This window comes from Emydura macquarii, unplaced genomic scaffold, assembly GCF_026122565.2.
Source record: "Emydura macquarii macquarii isolate MOO-44397 ecotype Brisbane River unplaced genomic scaffold, CSIRO-AGI_Emac_v2 contig_2594, whole genome shotgun sequence".
NCBI classification, from domain to species: Eukaryota; Metazoa; Chordata; order Testudines; family Chelidae; genus Emydura; species Emydura macquarii.
In genome coordinates this window covers 209835-230798 of record NW_027132731.1, presented here as the reverse complement: position 1 = coordinate 230798, position 20964 = coordinate 209835, and the positions used below count along the sequence as shown (strand labels likewise).

Here is a 20964-nt window from a genome sequence, read left to right as displayed (position 1 = left end):
CCAGGCCCCTGCGTCACCCCCACCCGCACCCCACAGCTCTGCCGGTGCCCCTCACTCCCGACCCGCAGCTCCCTGCAGTGTAACTGTTCTCGGTCACCCCTGGAGCCTGCTCCGGTTTGTCTGTCTGTCTGTGGTGCTGAAAGGACAGCTCCGCCCGGGACAAGGCAGGGAAAGCCAGGTCCTCGCTGGGGAGAGAGGGTTCTTCTCCCCCCTTCTCCCCCAAACCCTCAGAGCATTTCCCCTCCCCACACAGCCCCCACTGAGCTCCATGCCCGGCTCTGCCCTTGACCTCTCTCCTGGGGCACCTGCGGGGGAGGGGGAGTCTGTGTGTGGGGGTGTGTGTCTGCGGCGGTCTCTGCGTGCTGGGGGTGTCGGTGTGTGGGGGTGTCTGTGTGTGGGGGTGTCTGTGTGCGGGGGTCGGTGCGTGCGGAGACCCAACAAACTCATCTCACTCAGGGAAGAATTTCAGCCCGTGAAGCGGGCTGGGGCGGCGCCTGCCCCGTTCCCTGCTGACGCGGGCGGGTGCGGGGGGGCGGGGGGGTCTATCAGGAAGCAGCTTTGTCTGGGGCCGCTCGCGGCTCCTGTTTAGCTGGGGGGGGTGGGGGGGAAACTCAACCCCCCGAGTGCGGTGATGGGGCACGTTTAACCCTTTGAGGCTTGAGGAGGGAGGAGCGATCTGAGGGAGAGACCCAGGGTCTGGGGGCTCCTGGCTGCTGACTTGTGGGGAGAGTCCCCCGGGACCCCCCCCCCCCCCCGCCGCTGCGCCCTCCTCGGCGTCTCCACAGCTGGGTCACCTTGGCACGTCCTTGGGCTGCAGAGACAGAGCAACCGCCCCCCCCCCAGATCCCCTCCGGGCAGACATGGCAAGGAACAGCCCCCAACCCCCCCAGCCCCCCAACGGGACAACCCTCCATCCCCCAACCACGCCCAGCCGCCTAGAACACACGAGGACTCCTGCCCCCGGGAAAAGACCAGCCCCAATGCAGGAGCCGCCCCAAAATCCCCTTCGACCCCCCCCAGGCCGAGCCTCACACCCCGCCCCCAGAGTTGCCCTACGGGAAGGGCCGGCGGGCTCCACTTATAAAACCCATGGGTGAATTGAGTTTGCCGGGCTTCAACCCAGGGCCCCAGGCCGGTGGTAACCCCCCTCCCCCGCAGGGGGGCCGAGAACCGGATGGCCCAGGGCAGCAAGTCCCCTGAGGGGAGGGGGAGAGTCCATGGGGCCAGAGGAGGCACATTGGGGGGACCGAGGGGGCCGGAAGCTGGAATCGGGGAAGGCCCTACAGCTGGCTGGCTAGAGGGCAGGAGGCGGATGCGACCTGCTCTGGGGCGGGATCGTCAGCACCCAGGCCCCTGACTTCACCCCCTTGCTGGGTCATTCCCAGTGCAAGGAGCGGCAGGTCGGGAGTGAGGGGCACCGCAGAGCTGGGGGGCGGGGCTAGGGGCTTCCCCTGCACAGCTTTAATTGCTGTCTGGCATCCCGAGGCGACGTCATGTCTGGTTTCCATGGCAGCCATTGACTGGCAGCTTGACGCAGACCAATGAGGACTCTGCCCCAGGAGGCTGGGCCTGTGCCAGCCCCTCGATGTGTCCTAGGGCAAGTCACAAGTGTAGCGAGTTTGGGGGGGGAGGGGTCCTCCGCTGTACCCGCTGCGGCGGGGCCCAGTGCCCCCACCAGGGCCTGCTCTGGGAGGGGATCTAGTGGTTGGGGGGCGGAGCCCGGACTCCTGGGTTCCATCCTGGCTCTGCCCTCGAGCAGCGCTGGAGAGGGGTGCTGGGGGACCCCGCGGTGTCGCTGCCCGTGGGCAGGCAGGGCTCAGATGAGCGCGTGCTCGGGGATGTGAGTCAGCGCCTGGCAACGGGACCCTCGTGTGGGGCGGGGCCGGGCGGGGCGGGGCCGTTTCTGCTGAGAAAGAAACTTGTTCATAAGAGGGGGAGACGGTTCTGGCATCAGTTTCTGACAGCTCCGCGGTGCCCCACCCCCGACCCCCTGCCAGCCCGGCCCTGCCCCCCCCCTGCCAGCTCCGCGGTGCCCCACCCCCGACCCCCTGCCAGCCCGGCCCTGCCCCCCCCCCGACCCCCTGCCAGCCCGGCCCTGCCGCGGTGCCCCACCCCCGACCCCCTGCCAGCCCGCCCTGCCCCCCACCCCCAGCTCCGCGGTGCCCCACCCCCGACCCCCTGCCAGCCCGGCCCCCCTGCCCCCCCCCTGCCCCCCCCCCCCAGCTCCGCGGTGCCCCAGCCCCCTCCGCGGTGCCCCTCACCCCCGACCCCCTGCCAGCCCGGCCCTGCCCCCCAGCTCCGCGGTGCCCCACCCCCGACCCCCTGCCAGCCCGGCCCTGACCCCCAGCTCCGCGGTGCCCCACCCCCGACCCCCTGCCAGCCCGGCCCTGCCCCCCCAGCTCCGCGGTGCCCCTCACCCCCGACCCCCTGCCAGCCCGGCCCTGACCCCCAGCTCCGCGGTGCCCCACCCCCGACCCCCTGCCAGCCCGGCCCTGACCCCCAGCTCCGCGGTGCCCCACCCCCGACCCCCTGCCAGCCCGGCCCGCGGTGCCCCCCCCCCCCCTGCCAGCCCGGCCCTGACCCCCAGCTCCGCGGTGCCCCACCCCCGACCCCCTGCCAGCCCGGCCCTGCCCCCCAGCTCCGCGGTGCCCCCATCCCCGAGCCGCAGCCCCTGTTGGATTGTCGATGTGCGGGACGCCGGGAGATGGACACAGCCGCCATCCTCCCTCTCGGGCTCCCGTTCCCCGCACCCCAGCAGCTGCTGCAGCTCGCACAGTCCCCCCCCCCACGAGTCTCCGGTTACACGGACGTTTTGCCAGGCGCCTGGGATTTTCCATTCGCCGCCAGCGACGGCGTGCGGGGGCGGGGGGGGCTCGGACTGGAAGGGGCCGGGGGCTCCGTCCTGGGGTTGTCATGGGGGAGCCGGGGAGGGGGCGAGGAGATGATCTATCTCTGCCGCCCACCCCTCCAGCTCCGGGGGGCGGGGCTCTGGGAGATCCGCCCCATGCGATCTCGGGGTCACGGACGGGGACACCGGGTGGGGGGGCCGGTGAGGGTGATGCGGGGACTCCGCTGCCTGCGTCCTTTTCTCGCCAGGTGTCTTCCTCCTTATCACCAGCCCCCCCGTCCCGACCGTGGGGCCCGGCGCCTGGACAGGGCGAGGGGCTCAGAACCCCCTGGACCGCCCCGGCCTCTCCTAGGGCTCAGAGACGGGTGGGGCGGGGGGTCCCTGCCCCTGAGACCCTGCAAACTCAATTAAAACACGGGGCCGGATCGGGGCCGGCGCCCCCTGGCGGGGAAAAGCTCCGTGCCCGCCGCTGCTACACCGGCTCTGTCCTATTTCCTCCGAATGTGAATTAGGTGCTCGTGGAAACGGAGCCTCGTTAATGCGACTCACCAGAGAGCAGATAATGCTGAGGAAGGTCCCCGCCCCGCCCCCAATTCTGCCGGTGCCCCTCACTCCCGACCCGCAGCCCCCTGCTAGTGCGGGCCAGGGCTCCGCTGATCTGCCCCCCATGGGGTCTCCGTGGGGCGGGGCGGGGCCAGGAACCTGGAGTCCGAGTTGGTGCTTCACTCCGTGTTGCCCCCTGATGTCCACACGGGGCTTAGCCGGGACGCGGTGTCCTTGGGGACACGGGGGGCGGGCGGGGTGGGAGCCCGGACTCCTGGGTTCTCGGTGGGATGGGCTCTGGGACTCTGCCCCGAATTAGCAGCATACCAGGAGCCCCCCTCGCACAATCCCCCCGCCCCCCCCCCCCGGGCACTGACCGGGCTCCTCACCGGCGGCCGGGGGGGTTGGGCTCCTCTCGGGTCTGGGAGTGGGGGGAGGGCGCAGCTGGCGGGAGCAGGGCGCCATCTGGTGGCCACGAGAAGGCAGCACAGCCGCCCGACCCTGGCACCTCTACGCCCATGGGGGGGGGGATCATCTCCCCCTTAGATGGGCCAGTCCACGCCCAGCTCTCACCCCCTCCCTTCCGTTCTTCGAGGGCCGTTTCTCCTCCCCCCGTTTTGGGTTGGCCCAAGTGCGTCATTTTATGCCATTGCTTGGGCTAATTAGCATCTAATTTGCATCGGGCCTGCCCAGAGCTGTAAACTCTGGCTTTAAAACCCCCAATCGGTGCCCAGCTGAGCTGTTTCCACGGCGATAGCCCCCCCCCCCTCCCCCCAGGGGAGTTCTTGGCTGAGCTGCACCCTTAGCCCCCCAGGGAGGGAGGCGGGCAGGTGCTGAGACCCGGCAAACTCATCCCAGGCAGCCAGCAACAGCCATTGGCGGGAGCCACCAGGTCCCCCTGCCTGGCTGGGCCGGAGCCAAACTGGGGGGGTCCGTGGGACCGAGGCCCTGAGCGCGTGACAGCTGGGAAAAGGGCCAGTGAAGGGGGGCTGGGGGCCCAATAGCGCCCCCCTTTGGTGCCCGGTGGCTGGAGGGGGGTTGATGCTCCCTGCACATCGGGCCCTTGGGCACGACCCCCCCCCCCCAACCAGCAATGAGAGGCAACCCCAGCCTGGGCTGCCCAGAGCTCTACCCACAGGCCCTGCCCAGCCGTGGGGTGCTGCGGGTCAGGAGTGGGGGGCACCGGCTAACAAAGCACCTCCCATGGCGCGGGTAAAAGTCTCAGGCCGGTTTTATTCCCTCGGCGTCGCTCGGATTCTCCCATTTTGGTTCTATAGAAATTGCTCCAAAAAGAAAAAAAAAAAAAGAAAAAACAAAAAGATGGAAACAAAAGGAAAAGAAACGGAGTCGGGGGCGGGGGGAGCCTCCCCCATGTCCGTGTCCCGCTTGCTGCTCCGGCCGGGCCGCGTTTCATCCCTTCGCTTCGGGCGGCTCTGGCTCCCCCCCACGGTGGGTCCTGGGGGATGGTTCCCCCCTGGGCGGGTCACCCCGGCTCGTCCTGCTGCTGATTTCCCAACCCGACTGTTTTGAAACCCTGAGTTCATGAGCCCCCACGGCCTCCTGCGCCCATTTGAGGCCCGCGGCCCTGTCTCTGCCCCCCTTCATGGGGGGGCTCTGTCCTGGTCCGTCACTGTGGTTTCCAAAAGCACCTGCACCCCCAGATTCCCCCAAACACTGGGGGGCGCACCCCCACTTCCAGGCACATCGGGGGGGCGCGTCGTTCTCCCCCGGGCACCGTGGGGTCGTTTATTGGCACAGCCACGGGGGGCTACATGGATTTTGGGCGACGGCGGCACAAAGGGGGGCTCAATCTCAGGTGGCAGCAGGTGGGGAGCGAAGCCCCGGGCACCCCTGCCCATGCCCCGGGGGGTTGTGGGATCTGGCTTGGAGAGAGCCCTGGGGGTCTTGTCCATGGGGGGCCCTGGAGTCCTGGCATACGCACGGCGTACATGTCGAATGGGGGCACCTCCGCGGGGGGGCGAAGGCCGTGGCAGGGGGGGTCATTCCTGCTCAGTCAGGTCCCGGGGCCCCCCCCGACGCGGGGTGCCCTCCTCGGGGGGTGGGGGGCGGCGGGGGGTAGGAGGCGCCCCCCGCAGAGTCTGGATGCGCCGGCACTCGTGGCAGATGCGGATGTGGGTGCAGGGCCGGGCGGGCTCCTCCAGGAGGCGCTGGGGGCCGGGCTCGGATGCCAGGGTCCCAGAGTACAGCTTGCCGTTGCTGAGCCGCATCTCGCGGACGGCGCGCAGGGCCAGGCCGGCCCGGGCTGGGTGACGGCGCCGGCGCCGGGATCTCGTGGGCTTCCGGCAGGACACGGCCTGGCTCAGCTCCCGCAACATCTCCTGGCACAGCGAGAGCTGGGGGGAGAGCGGGGAGTCAGGGTGCTGGACTCCTGGGTTCCTTCCTCACCCCCCATCCCGGTGCCGGACGCCTGGGTTCCTTCCTCACCCCCCATCCCGGTGCCGGACTCCTGGGTTCCTTCCTCAACCCCCATCCCAGTGCCGGACTCCTGGGTTCCTTCCTCACCCCCCATCCCGGTGCCGGACGCCTGGGTTCCTTCCTCACCTCCCATCCCAGTGCCGGACACCTGGGTTCCTTCCTCACCTCCCATCCCAGTGCTGGACACCTGGGTTCCTTCCTCATCCCCCATCCCAGTGCCGGACACCTGGGTTCCTTCCTCACCCCCTATCCCAGTGCTGGACGCCTGGGTTCCTTCCTCACCTCCCATCCCGGTGCCGGACGCCTGGGTTCCTTCCTCACCCCCCATCCCGATGCTGGACGCCTGGGTTCCTTCCTCACCCCCCATCCCAGTGCCGGACACCTGGGTTCCTTCCTCACCCACCATCCCGGCACCAGACGCCTGGGTTCTCTCCCTGCCCCTTGGAGCCCCATCCCGCCCCACCTCTTCAGTCTCGGCCGAGCGGCGCGTGGCCCAGACAAACTCCATGACAGCCACGAAGACGGCAACCACGAGTCCACAGATGAGAACCACAAAGATGCCCCCGATGTTCTCCATGCCCAGACCTGGGAAAGAGACCATGGGGTAGTTGTGGGGGATTCGTCCCCATGAGGGAAACAGACACCCCTGGCTCCACTCACCCCCACTGCCCAACCCCCCCACCTGGCCCCACCTCTGGCCCCCGAACTGCCATCGACCCACCCCCATCCCGTTCACACCAATGGCCCCGTGCACCGCCTCGTTCCCGCCCCCCCCCTCATGCCAGCGGCCCCCCCGGCACCTCACCTTTGGCCCGATGGTCCTGCTCCTTGGGGCATTTGCCCCCCTCCCACCACTTGCGTTTGAGGATCTCCAGCCGGTTGTTCTCCTGCAGCTGCAGAATGGCCAGCGAGATCTCGTCCCGGAACGGGGAGCCTGGAGGGGGGAGGGGGGGGTCAGGACGCTGCAGGGACCAGAAGGGCCCAAGACCACCCAGCCCCGCATCTGCCTTTGCCTTCCTGGGGCCCCAGCCCCCAAGAGAACAGCCACTGCCCCACACGTGGCCCTCTCTGCCCCCTGCAGCTCCCAGCCCCCCATCCCTCCCTGCACCCTGAGACACCCCCACAGAACAGCCTCTGCCCCCCACAGTCCACCTGGAGGAACAGAGACCCCAACATCTCCCCCTCCCAGCCCCATTTGCGGTGATACCCTTGCACCCTCCAAGGACAGGTCTGGCCCCCCAACACCCCCCGCAAACCATCTCTCCCCTCCAGTCACCCCAAGGGGAGAGACCCCCCCCACCCGTGGCCCGGCCTACCCAGCGGCATGCCGATGCCGTAGCCCTTGGTGTCCAGCAGGCCCCCGATCTGGGTGAGGTTGCAGTTGCGGCGCCGGTGATACTCGTTCATGGTGGACTCCAGCAGGAAGGCGTATCTGGAGTTCAGCACCCGGGCGATGCCCTCCTCCGTGCTCTTCACGAAGACGCTGGGCTGCTTGGAGTGCATGTAGTTCCACATCCGCTGGTACGTCTGGTACCGGGAGTTCTGGGGAGAGCCGGGCTTTGGCAGGGCCGGGACGGCAGGGGCTGCGGGTCGGGAGTGAGGGGCACCGGCGGGGCTGGGGGGAGCCCAGGGCCGGGACCGTAGGGGGATGCAGGTCGGGAGTGAGGGGCACCGGCGGGGCTGGGGGGACGCTGGGGGGCCCCAGGGGCCTCCATCCTCCCCAGCCCTGGAACTGGCCCCATTGATCGATTTCCTGCCCCAAGGTCCAGGCGGTGGGGCCGTTGCCATGGCAACAGACGGTTGGTGACCAGGGGAGGGTCAAAGGGACTGAAATAGCCACTGGCCCTCCCCAGCCCCGCCCCCTCCCGGCCCAGTGCATTGTGGGTAATAGGGCTGGGGGGGGAGGTGAAAGCATCTGATCTGGCCCTGCCCCCCCCCCCGTGGGAGTGTGGGGGGGTAGATGTATGGGGGGAAGGTGGGTCACCTGCCCCAGTGCATCATGGAGGTTGGGTCGATGGGCCCCCATCAGGGGAGTTGTGACGAAGTGGGGAATTCTCTCGGTGGTCTGTCTGAATGCTGTGTGCCTCAGTTTCCCCTGAGGGGGAGGGGCTGTTTGATCTCTGCCCACACCCGAAGGACGGGGTGTGGTTGGTGCCGGCTGCCTGGGCCCCACCCTGGAGAGCCCAGCAGACAAGGGCTGGGACACCTGGTGCCTAGCGCCCAACGACCCAGAGCCACGGGGCTGAGGGGGGGCTGCTCCGGGGCTGCTCTGTGTCTGGGGGCTGGCGGGCGGGTGTGGAGTGGGGCTGCTGGAAGCGGGGCCCTGGGGCTGGGGGTTCAGGGCTCCGGTCAGACCCGGCTGCCCACGGCTGCCTTTCCCGCGCTCTGGGCACCGGTACTGGTACCGGTGCCGCAGCCAGCGCTGGCTGAGCCGCTCCGGACCCCGGGGCAGCAGCAAATCCCGCCGGGCTCCGTTCAGTGGCCACGCCAGGGGGCTCCCGGCGTGACGAGGGGGGAGGCGCCGAAGATCTGTGCCCGAGACGCGCGGGGCCGGCGGCGCGAGGGCCCCACCTGGAAGAAGGTCATGGTGGACCCGGCGTGGATGGTGCCGTACTCGATGTTGGTCTGGTCGGCCAGGTCGTCGGCGGACTCGACCGGCACCTCCATGCGTTGCACGGTCAGGAAGGCGGCCAGGTTGGCCGTGTAGGAGGAGATGATGATCAGCGTGAAGGCCCACCTGGCGACAGCAGCCCAGGCCGCGGGTCAGGGGGCTGGGGGCAGCTCCCCTGCCCGCCCCGGCAATCCCCCCACGGCGCTGGGCTGGGGGACAGGCTCCCCCGCTCCCCGCTGCCCCCCGGTACTCACCAGACCCCGCTGACGCAGCGCGTGGACAGAGCACGGGGCGTGATCTCGGAGCCCTGCTGCATGAAGCCGCCGACGGGGAACCAGAGGCTGTTGGCCAGCGTGTACTGGTTCTCCAGCACGTGGGGCCGCTCCCGCAGGCAGGGGTGGGGGTTGTACCACTCGTAGGGGCTCAGCCTGGGGGGGGACGGGGCAGTGAGGGGGCGCTCGCTGGGCACCCTGCCGGCCCCCACCCCCCGCCGCGTCCCCCACATCCCTCACTCGCCCTTCCCCCCATATGCCTGCAATCCAGCCCCAGCACAGCCACCCCCTCTGCCCCCAACCCAGCCCCCTCAGTCCATCAGCCCTTCCTAAGTCCCATCTGCCCACTGCCCCGGTCCTACCCCCCCCACAGGTGCCGGGAGCCGGCCGGTTACCGGGCAGCCAGGAAGAGGACGCAGCTGACGGCCAGGTAGGCCAGGAGCATGAAGAGCCAGACGGCCGGCGAGAAGGGGTCCAGGAAGGAGAAGTAGCCCGGCTTGCGGCCCTGGGCGGGGAGAGGAAGATGGGAGGGGCTGAGCATCGCCCCCAACACACGACCCCACCTGAGCTGGTCCTCGCCCGGCGCCTTACCAGGTGCACCCGGTACAAGATGCTGATCCCCAGCGTCATGAAGGGCTTGGAGAAGTCGATCACTTTCTCCCGCTCCGCCGTGATGGTGAAGGCGGCTACGGCCAGGTCAGCCTTCTGCGGAGAGAGCCGGGGGTGAGAGGATGGTCCGTGGCCCCCACACTGCCCTCTGCCCCCCCGGCCAGGTCAGCCTGCTGCGGAGAGCCTGGGGGGCCGGGGCCCGCGTTCCCCACGTTACAGTGCTTGCTTTGCATGCGGGACGCTCTGTGCCCGGCCGTGACGCTAGGCCCGAAACGTGGGCTCCGGCCAGGAGCGGGGCCCGGTAACGGGACCCTCCGGCAGGGGGTTGAGAGCAAGAAACGGACGATTTCCCGGCAGGGCAGTGGGGGGGCGGCCCTGGAGCTGTTGCCCCCAAGGCCAGTACAAAGGGGGGGCCTCTGGCCCCAGGGACGCCAGGCAGCAAGGAAACCCCGCCTGGGGCTGAGCGCCGGGCCAGGCTCCGGTTAACGCCCAGGCTTTCTTCACGCCGCCCGCGAGCGTTTGGCCTGATGCACGTGGGGCTACCCCGGGACCACAGGGCTGCCCCTTGGCGCGGTGTTGGCCCGATGGGCGCCGAGCAGGGTGAGAGGCGCTCCTGGGAGCTGGGCCAGGGTTGAGGCGTCACCGGAGCCACCTGGACACAGGTCAGGGGCTCGCAGGAGGATCTGCCGGTGCCAGCAGCTGGTGGGGGGGGAGGGGGAGCCTGGCACCGGCAGAGCCGGGCGAAGGGTGCCCTGGACTGGAAAGTTCAAGGGACGCTGCAGCGGGGGTGTCATGGGACTGAGAGAGAACGGCCCCCTGCCCCACCCCCACAGCGCCCTGCTGCAGTGGCCGGCGTTGGGGGGTCACGCGGGGCCATACCCGGTTGATGAGTTCGCCCACCATGCCGGTCCAGGAGCCGTTAGCCTCCGGCACCCCGTACAGCCCGTCCTCCACCAGCTTGATGCGGAAACGGAACTTGAGGATGTCGGCGAGTTCCCGCAGCACGTCCACGCAGAAGCCCTCGTACGGCTCCCCGCCGCCCTCCGCCGCCTGGCCAGCCACCCTGCGCATCACGTAGGGGTTCTCCTGCCGGGGCAGTGGGGTAAATGCCGGTGCTGCGAGCTTCCCCGCACAGTGCCCCTGTGGGGCTGCGGGCTTCCCCATAGCAGTACCCTGCAGAGCTGCGAGCTTCCTCGCACAGTGCCCTGCGGGGCTGCGAGCGTCCCCAGATAATCCAAAACAGAGGCAGACTCTGCCCCAAGCTCCCTGTGCCCTCCGCCCCCCGAGCCCAGCCCGGGCTCACCAGGATGGTGGTGACAATGAGTGTCTTGTTGGCCAGGCTCTCGGAGACGTTGATGTCCAGCGTGGTGGCGTTCATCGCCAGGGTCCTGTTCGAGTACCACACGCCGATCTGCAGAGAGCGCACAGGCTGGGCTGGGCTGGGCTGGGCTGCGCTGGGGGGCGCCATGGGACTGAGGGAGGTGGGGGCGGGAGAGGATTCTGGTGGGGTCACGACTCCTCCGGAGGGAGCCAGGCCGAGGTCAGAGACAATCTCCCATCGGTGCCGGCCACGGGGCAGAACCGAGCAGCCAGGACCCAGCCGGGACCCGACGCGAGTCACCACCTGTCCCCCCCCCAGTGAGGGGCTCCCCGGGGCGCGGCAGCGGGAGCCTCTGGGAGCTGGGCAGCCGCCCCCCAAGGGGGAACCTGGGGACCTCAAAACGGGGGCAGCCCCTGGGTCCCCTCCAGGCTCTGGAGATCCAAGGCTTGGGGGTCCCGCAGCAACCTGGTGAGCCGCACAGGGGGGTCTTCCCCGGATCTGGGACACAGCTGGGGCACCACAGGGCTGCTTGGGGGGGCCGAGGAGGGTGTTTATGTGGGGGGTGCCGTCGGGGTGGTTGTCCAGGAAGACAGGGGCTGCCGGGGATATGGGGAGGGCGGGGTGGTGCAGGGGGTTGGGGGATCTGGGGTCTCACCTCACGGTGCCCGTCCCGCGCCTTCTCCAGGATGCGCAGTGAGTAGTTGGTTCTCTGCCCCTTGCTGTTGAACTCTACGCGTCCCGTCAGCCCGTCGTACTCTACCTGGCCGGGGCGCAGCCGGGGCAGGGAGCGAATCGGGGCAGAGAGAGAGAAGGACACAGTGAGGTGACCCCCTTCCCAGCCGCCGGGGGGCATCCCTGGGGGCAGAGCAGGGCCAGGGGGCAGTCCCTGGGGCTGGGGAGACCTCGCTTTGGAGGGGACTCAACCCCAGGTGGGAGCAGTTGTCGGGGGGCTCAGGGAGAACGCCATGTGGGGGCACCCTGCCACTCTGGGTGTGGGGGGGCCGGGCTTCCAGGGTCCCTGTGGGGCGGGGGGCACTCACCATGCGCAGGTAATTCATGAGGCTGGTGCCGTGCTGCCAGATGCTGGCCGAGGTGCAGGCCAGCGGCCGGACCCCGATCTCCTGGCTGCGGTTCAGCTCCCGCACGGCCCCCACCACCACGTGCACCGCGTCGAAGAGCAGAGCCGCCGAGAGCTGGGCGCGGGGACGGAGAATGAACGGACGGACGGGTTAGACCTTCCCCCTATGCATCCGGGGGGCCCAGCACCCCGAATCCCTCCCCCCTGCCCCGTGCCCCCTCCCCACACTCTGTCCTCTTCAAAATCAGGGCTTCCGGCCCACAGCCTGGCCATGGCCACAGCTCTAAACAATCAGCCCCATTGTCCCCGCGGGGCGCGGGGGGGGCACCTAAAAGTGCTGAGCTGGGGGGCTGATTAGCCCTGTGGGGCCCCCCCTCCGAGCGGGCCGGGCGCTGAGCTCACCGCGGGGCCGGGGTAGGGGCTGCGCTCGCAGTTCTCGCGCCAGGACATGTTGAGGCTCCGCACGAACTCCAGGTAGAAGGGGTGGCTGGTGTTGAACATGGAGAATCCCAGGACGTTGGAGTGATCGTCCACGATGCCGTCCAGGTGCAGGATGGGGAAATCCTGCGGGGGGCGCCGCAGAGAGAGAGGCTCAGCCCCACGCCGGGCTGCGGGTCGGGAGTGAGGGGCACCGGGAGAGCTGGGGGGCTGTGGGGATCGGGGCCCCGTGAGGTGTGTGTCACTGGCTCGGAGTCGAGTGGGCCGGGAGCGAATTGTTCCCCTGGTGCCATGGTCCGGAGCCGGTCGAGTCCGAGGAACTGAGCCCGGCCGGCCTGGCTAGAGACAGACCCAGCTAATCCCCCCTCCGGCTGCCGGCTCCAGGCCAGACCCACCCCCAGGGCCACTGCCATGTGAGCCCGCCTGGCCCCCCTGCAGCATAGGGGGGGGCCTGTTGCATGAGCAGAGGGGCCCCCGGGACCCCCGGCTGCCCTCACCCAGCTCACCATGGTGGTCAGGATATATTTATAGAAGGCTGACGTCATGCCCAGCTCCGAGGCCTGTGAAAGAATTGAGAAGTCAGAGCCTGGCGCTGTGAGCTTCCCCCAGCAGTGCCCCAGCGGGACCCCGGTGCTGCGAGCTTCCCCCAGCAGTGCCCCAGTGGGATCCCGGCGCTGCGAGCTTCCCCCAGCAGTGCCCCAGCAGGACCCCAGCGCTGCGAGCTTCCCCCAGCAGTGCCCCAGCAGGATCCAGGCGCTGCAAGCTTCCCCCAGCAGTGCCCCAGTGGGACCCCGGCGCTGCGAGCTGCCCCCAGCAGTGCCCCAGGGACCTTCTGGAGGATGAGGCAGGAGAGGGAGGCGTTGGCGTCGATGATGATGGTCGAGATCTTGTCGTCCCGAATCTCCTTCAGCAGCGGCGTCGGGTCGTGGGAGTCGTCCAGCATCCGGATCGACAGCGTCTCCTTGGAGATGAGGAACTGACGCACCAGCTCCTCCAATCGCAGCAGACCTGGGGGCGGGCAGGGGAGAACAGGGTCACCCCCTGCAGCACAGAGCCCCCCACTGAGCCCCCCACCTACCCTCTGCCCCAAGGCGCCCCCACTGAGCCCCTGCTCGCCCCCTGCCCCACGGTGCCCCCTATGGAGCCCCTACCCTGCCCCCTGCTCCATGGCATGCATTGAGCCACCCACCCACTCCCAGCCCCACAGCACCCCCCACTGAGCCCCTGCTCGCCCCACAGCACCCCCTACTGATCCCTTTCATGACCCCGCAGAGGAACTCCTGCCCCACCCCCTGCCCCACCCCCTGCCCCATGGCACCCCCACTGAGCCTCTGCTCTGCCCGCTACTCCACTGCACCCTGCCCCATGGCACGCATTGAGCCATCCACCCGCCCCCTGCCCCATGGTGCCCCCCACTGAGCCCCTGCTCACCCCCTGCCCCACGGCACCCCTGCCCCATGGCACACTCTGAGCCCCTGCTCACCCCCTGCCCCACACCACCCTGCCCCATGGCATGCTCTGAGCCCCTGCCCTGCCCCCTGCCCCACGGCGCCCTCACACTCGGCCTTGGCGCAGATGAGGCTGGCCGAGGGGTAGTGGAAGGACTGCAGGATGCGGGCCAGGGCCAGGCTCACGTCTTCGTTGCTGGGGTGGAGGCTGACGGAGGCGAAGCGCAAATACTGCAGCCGCGGCGACTCCTCCGGCCCCACCTTGATGTGGGGGATCTGGGGAGAGCGAGACGGGTCAGGCCCCACCGAGCCCCCCCCCCCCGGGCCTCCTGCAGCCGCGCGGGGCTGAGAGCGTTGGGGTGGGGGAAGGAACCCCTTGGATTCAGGGGGCCCCACCCCCCATTTACCTCCTTCTCCCCACAGATGTGGCTGACGGTGGCAGCTGAGGCCGGACTCGAGGCGGGGCCCAGAACCGACACCACCCCTTTGGGCAGGATCTGGCACACTGTGGAGAGAGCCTGTGTTGGGGCAGGCTGGGCAGCTGAGCCCTCGCACGCCCACTCTCGCACACGCGCGCCTCCCTCCGCACGCACACACGCCCTGCACGCTCACCTCACATGCACCCTCGCACCCGCGCTCCTCCCTCCGCACGCGCGCACGCCCTGCACACTCACTTTACACCCACCCTTGCACACGCGCTCCTCCCTCTGCATGAACACACGCCCTGCACACTCACTTCACACCCACCCTTGCACACGCGCTCCTCCCTCTGCATGAACGCATGCCCTGCACACTCACTTCACACCCACCCTTGCACACGCGCTCCTCTCTCCGCACGCACGCATGCCCTGCATGCTCACTTCACATGCACCATCACACATGTATTCCTCCCTCTGCATGCACACATGCCCTGCACACGCACTTCACACCCACCTCACACACATGCTTCTCCCTCCGCATGCACGCACGCCCTGCACGCTCCCCTCACACGCACCCTCGAACACACTCTCTTTTCACACGCATGCCCTGCATGCTCACCTCACACACACTCTCGCACACTCACTTTGCATACACACACTCACACACATGTGCACTCCTCCCTCCACACACACACACACACACTCTCGGCATGTTCACCTCACACACATACACACCCTCACACACATGGCTACTCCACCCGCTACATACACATTCACCCTGCATGCTTACCTTTGCACACACACCCACGCTTATCCCACCATACACACTTGCACACTCATTCTTCCAGAAACAAACTCATCCTCGCACAGACACACACACAGACACTTGTCCTTCCACAAACACACTTACACTTGCACACACCCCTCACACATCCCTTGCACACACACCTTGTACTTGCATAAGCACATGCTCACTTTTGCATACCCACCACTGCACACCCATCCTTTTACAAACACACACTCACCTTTACGCATGTACACTCACCCTTACTGCCTTGCACACTCAGCATTGCGCACACAAACTTTAATTTCCAGAAACACACTCTCACCTTTGCACACACGCTAACCTGAACACATGGACTCCTGCACACTCATAGTCACTCATTCATCCATCTACACTCAGCCTCCTACACACATCCGGTACATGCAGATGTGTCTCACGCTCACTCCCCTTTGCAAATTCCTCCTCCTCCTTGCACATTTGTGCCCAGCACATGCAACATCCCTGCTTTACCATAGATTGTCACCTCGCAGTGAGATCTGGGCCCGTAGGTGCACACTCGCCTTACACACCCAGCCTTGACTAGACTGGGGGATCTCATGCTCCCAGCCCTCTTGTGTCACGGTAACCCTTACACACTCACCTTTGAACACTCTCACTCCCCACACTGTGATGGCATGGGGGGTGCTGCTCTTGAATGAACCGTCCTGTTGCACACTTCCCCTCACATGTTCACACTCCCCTCACACTCATATGGAGGTCGTGGTTCTGTACTGGCCACCCCCTTGCACACTGAACCCTGGCACGTGCATTGACATTTGGCAGACTAGTCGTGGCTCCCTCTTGCACACTCAGCTCCTTGCACACCCAGTGCTTGCACACTCACTCACATGCTCACTCCCTTGCACACACACGGGTGTCAGTGGTCTCACACGCATGCCCCCCGCACGCTCAACTCCCCATGCACGTCTTCTCATGCACGCACGCCCCCCTCGCACACGTACTGGTGTCAGTGGTCTCGTACTGGCTGTCGCGCTGTAGTTCGAAGATCTCGACCTCTACACGGGCCTTGGCCGGCACCTCGCTGATGCTGTTGATGTGCTCCCGGGCCAGAGCCAGCGCCAGGCGCTCCCCACGCCCACACACCGTCTGATCGTCCAGGATCGCGGCTGGAGGGGGGCACAAAGGCGGGAGGCTAGGATGGGTCCAGAGACACCACAGACGCCCCCTCCACCACTCACTGAACCCGTGCTCATCCTCAGCCACCTCCCCCCCCCCGACCCCCCCACCTCAGCCAACCGCACCACCCATCGCCCCTCCCCGCTCACAGACACCCCATGGAGACGCTCTCCCAAGGACCCAGTTGTTCCCCAGAGCTGGGCTGCATCCCCATGGCGCCTTCCATTCCAGACCCCTAGATTGCCCTGCCCTAGATCTGCCCCACAGACCGAGCCAGACTCCTGCCTGCCCCCATCCTAGCCCCACCCCAGGCCTCCGACCGTCCCAGCTCCGCGGCTCTCTCCGCGCCGTGGGATCATTTATTCCCCTGCAGCCGCGCGGGCGACATCAGGACAATAGACGCAGGCGCTGTGGGGCAGCCGTCACCCCGGGGTCCAGCGCATCCCGCCCCCAGCTCTGCCAGGGCCCCTCGCTCCCGACCCGCAGCCCAGCCCCGCCCCGGCCGTACCCATGCGCAGAGACGAGAGGACCTGCAGGCTCTGGTGGGCGAAGGTGATGATCAGCAGCAGCAGCAGCGCGGGCAAAGCCGGCATCTTCTACCCTCCTCATGGGGAATGTCGGCCGCGGCCCCGCGCTGCACCTGGGCGCCACGGACAGACAGACAGACAGGCATGGAGGAATCAGATGGCAAAGTGCCCCCAGTGCCCCCCACCACACAACGCCCCCTACTGACCCCACCCCACTCCCTGCCCCACAGCACCCCCTACTGACCCCACCCCACTCCCTGCCCCACAGCACCCCCTACTGACCCCACCCCACTCCCTGCCCCACAGCACCCCCTACTGACCCCCGCCCCACTCCCTGCCCCACTGACTCCCTCCCTGCTCCCCTGTAGCACAGCGCCCCCCCAGTCAAGGTGATTCAGGGTCACGGGGTGGGGGGAGGGGGTCTCGTAGGCCCAGCTCCCTGGCACCATTTGTGCCACAAGCGGCCAGCGCCGCCCCCCCCTCCCCCCCGTGGCACTGGGCCCTGTTTGTGTCAAGTCAGCAGCTCGCACCACTGTCACCTTGAGCAGTGACGTGGCTCCCTGCAGCCCCTCTGGGCACGGGCGGGGGGGCCACGGGGGGCAAAGAGGGGCTGGGGGTGGGGGGGATGGCACAGCAAAGCCTGAATCCTGATCAGTCTCAGCCACCCCCCCAGGCACAAACCCCGCCCCCAGCGAGCTGGGGCTGGGCACTGCTGGAGGAAGCTCGCAGCACTGGGGTCCCCAGAGGGAGGGGGTGTCTTGGTGCCGGGGGCTCCCGGGGGGATTGGGGGGGAGAAGTGATGTCATGGGGCCAGTTCCCAGCCCTCCGTGCTCCAGCAGTGGGGCAGATGGGAATATGGCCAAGTCACATGACCCCCTTGATGCCCCACCAGCTGCATGGGGGAGGGGAGGAGTAGGGGGCGGGATCTCAAATAGCGTTGCCTAGAGACACCAGCTTCCTTTTTAGCCCTGTCCTGTTGCCCGGCAACGGTTACCGGCTGCTACAGAAGGTAGCAACATCTGAGCAGGGACCCGGCGCTGTGAGCTTCCCCGGAGCAGTGCCCCAGCCGGGGACCCCAGCGCTGCGAGCTTCCCCGGAGCAGTGCCTCAGCCAGGGATCCTGGCGCTGCGAGCTTCACCACAACAGTGCCCCAGCCGGGGACCCCGGCGCTGCAAGCTTCCCTGGAGCAGTGCCCTAGCCCTGTTCCCCTCATCACTATATCCCAGCCCCCAGGGACCCCAGCACCAGACCCGGCGCAGCTCGACTGGACCCATCCAGGCCGCGCCATGGAGCTGGGGAGCTGAGGCAGCTGCCATCAGGCCTGGTTGACACTAACTCGGATTGGCACCGCTGTGCCCCCCCCCTTGTCCCCGCAGCTGCTGCCAAGGGTCCCGTCACGCTGGCTGACAAGGCCTCGAACTCAGGGCTTGGAGGAAGGAGAGAGACACAAAATTGGGAGGCAGGCCCGGGGGGGTGAACGTGTACAGGGGCCCTCTGGAGCGGGGGACGGAATGATGGGGGGACTGTGGGAATGGGGGGATGGGATGATGGGGCGATGGGGGGGATGGGGGGCCGGGGTGATTGGGGGGTGAGTGCCAGGGGGCTGCATAGAGGGGGATCCCCTAGGCGAGAGGGGGTGAGTGCAGGGTACCATGGGGGGTATATGGGGGACCCCTGCATCTGGAGGTTGGGCAGGGGGCAGTGCTGGGGGTTCCCTGCTTGGACGCAGGGGGGCTCAGGGCTGGGGGGGAGCTGCTGGCTCAGCTGTCGAACAGGGGAGGCAGTTGGTGGGGGATGGTTGGTCAAAGCTCCTCTCCCCCTCCCGGAGTGGGGGCAGGGCAAGCACATGGACAGCCCCTCCCCCATACATGCCCCCCCATTCCCAGGGAAGTGGGGGCTCGGTCCGGTGGCCCATGCAGCCCTGGGCCTCTCGACCAGCAAGGGGCCAGCCGGTGCCCGTCGGGGGAGGGGAGTCCAACCGAGCCCTGGCAAACTCGATTTACACATGGGGCAACTGAACAAGTGCCCCAGAGGGGCCCAGGGCCCCCCCCCCAGCCTGTCTGTCCCCCCCCACGGGAAAGGCCCCGGGTCCTCACAGCTGCTTGGCCAGCTCCGACCTGGCCTGGGGGCTATGGAGGAGTTGCCCCCCCCCAGCAGAAGGGGGCTTGGAGCTGTGCAGAGACAACCCGGGGGCGGCCAGGCCAGGCCAGTGGGTCTGGGGGTGCTAGACCGGGGCAGAGAGATGGGGGAAACCTGTGGCCCAGCACCTTGGGGCCCAGCGCCGTGGGGCCCGGTTAAATGTCACCGGAGAGAAAGACCCAGGGGAGCAGCACCAGGGATGGAGGGACAGACGGAGCGATGGACAGACGGGAGACAGAGTCAGGGCCAAACAGGAACCAGCCCCACAGTCGCTGCCCCTTGGCTCCCATCATCCCAGCCCCCCCGCTCCTCCCCCCGCCATAGGCCAAAAGGGGCTCCCCACCCTTTCCCTCCCCCCAGCTCAACCCCCGCAAGCCAGTCTGGGGGGGAAGAGCCCCAGCCCCCCACATCCCCGACCTCACATACGCGTGCGCAGGGCTTCGGCGCAGGCCACGCCAAAGTGCGGGGGGGGGGCACAGAGCTGGCCCCCCCGGACCCCCCAAAACAGACAGGAAAGTAGCGAGACTTACGGAATCCGTGATCGGCGCCGCCCCCCCCCCGGACACCTCGCGGCCCCCCCGGCTCAGGGGTGGCCCCCCCTTGCCCGTGCGGAGGGGGGCCGTCGGCAGGGACAATCCAGCACTCGCCCCTGTCCGGGACCCCCCAGAATCCACAATCCGGGGAGCCCTGGGGGCGGGAGCGGGGGACGCAGTTAGAGGGTCTCGGGCGTCAGCACCCCGCTTTCCGCAGCCGTGTCGGGGGGGGCGAGAACTGCCGGCAGAAGAGAAAACTCCCCATCTCCGTCCGTCTGTCCGTCCGGGGCCCGGTAGCCCCCTCCCGCCTTCCTTTGGGGGCCGGGACCCCCCGATCGCTGCCCCCTCCTTTATCTCCCGGTGCAGGGGGAGGGGTTCAAATCCCCATTTTCCTCTTCTTGCTCCGGGGGGGCGACGCAGCGGATTCGGGGGGCGTCGGGGGGGCTTCAGGCCCCCTCAATCATCCGAGGCCGGCGCATCGCGGCCGCGGTGGGGGGGGGCGGAGAGAGGGGGCGGGGAGAGGAGATGGAGGGGGGCGGAGAGAGGGGGAGGGGCGGGGATGGAGAAAAGGGGGTATCGGGGCCGGCCGGACCCTCCGTCGGGGGCGGGGCGTTACGGGGGGGTGAGGGGGCGGAGAGACCCCCCCGCCCTTTGCACCCGCGAGCTGCCGACTCCCCTGCACTCGCTGCCTCCGCGCTGCCCCCCCCCCCGCTCTGCGAGGGGCAGGGGCAGGCCGGGGGCTACTGGGGGGTCGGGGGGGCTGGGGCCGGCGGCCGGGGGGCCGCGAGGGGGCGGGGGACAGCTGGGGAGCCGCTAGGGGAAAAGGGAGGTCGGGGGCCGCTAGGGGGCGCTGGGGCCGGTGCCGGCTGCTGGCGGGGGGGGGGGGGTTCGGGGGGGCTCGTCATTGAGATTCACTGCGGCGCCCGGCGGGCGCGAGCAGAATCCTGATGAGGCCCCGCAGCGACCCGGCCCGGCGGGGGGGCGGAAGGAGGGAGGCGGGGGAAGGGCGGCGTGTGTCCGGGAGGGAGGACGGGGGAGGGGCAGGGTCCTTGCAGCTCCGGGCTGAGGCCCTTGGCGGGCGGTGGGTTCAACAGGAGCCGCTGCAGATTGGACGGCGGGGGGGGGGGGATTGTGAGAAATGCCTTCAATCGCCTGTCATCTGAGGGCACTGCTGTGGGGAAGCTCGCAGCGCCGGAGGCTGGGGGGGCACTGCTGTGGGAAGCTCGCAGCGCCGGAGGCTGGGAGGGCACTGCTGTGGGAAGCTCGCAGCGCCGGAGGCTGGGGGGCACTGCTGTGGGAAGCTCGCAGCGCCGGAAGCGGGCAGGGCACTGCTGCGGGACGTACCAGACACTGAGCTAGCAGGGGGCTCTGTTCACACTCAGAACCGGATTAGTGACTGTCAAGCGTCTCCAGCACACAAAGCAGAGACACCCAGACAGACAGGGATGGGCAGACGTGCCCCAAGGCCTGCTGGAGCAGGACAGGGAGTGGGGTCTAGTGGCTTCGGGGGAGGGGCTGGGAGCCAGGACGCCTGGGTCCTATCCCAGCTGTGGCAGGCGAGCGAAGTCTGGTCCATTCCGTCCAGGGCACCACCAGGGCTGGCAAGGGGGCTCCACACCCACCTTCCTCTCTTGCCCAGCCTCAGCCAGGCCTGCACCCGGCAGCCCTTTGACAAATGAGCAATAGAAGTGGAGCATAAACCACGAGGATGCAGCTACCTCTGGGGTGGCGCCTGGGGGTTGATTATATGGGGATGCCTCTGTCACAGAGTCCCACAGGGAC

The 20964-nt window shown here is 68.4% G+C and overlaps 1 protein-coding gene across 1 annotated transcript; it reads right to left on the bottom strand.

Annotated features, from left to right (window-relative positions):
- Positions 1-5316: 5316 nt before the first annotated feature.
- GRIK5 (glutamate ionotropic receptor kainate type subunit 5) lies at positions 5317-19422 on the bottom strand. Its single transcript, XM_067563765.1, has 20 exons — positions 19180-19422; positions 16492-16623; positions 15809-15973; positions 14012-14109; positions 13715-13880; positions 12986-13164; positions 12663-12716; positions 12121-12282; positions 11681-11833; positions 11296-11400; positions 10623-10730; positions 10199-10405; positions 9302-9415; positions 9106-9215; positions 8693-8866; positions 8399-8564; positions 7144-7369; positions 6633-6761; positions 6291-6412; positions 5317-5745 (listed from the first exon to the last, which is right to left on the bottom strand). Exons 2-20 carry the CDS (start codon positions 16574-16576, stop codon positions 5392-5394), a joined length of 2877 nt encoding a protein of 958 aa, XP_067419866.1. The 5' UTR covers positions 16577-16623; positions 19180-19422; the 3' UTR covers positions 5317-5391.
- Positions 19423-20964: the final 1542 nt, after the last annotated feature.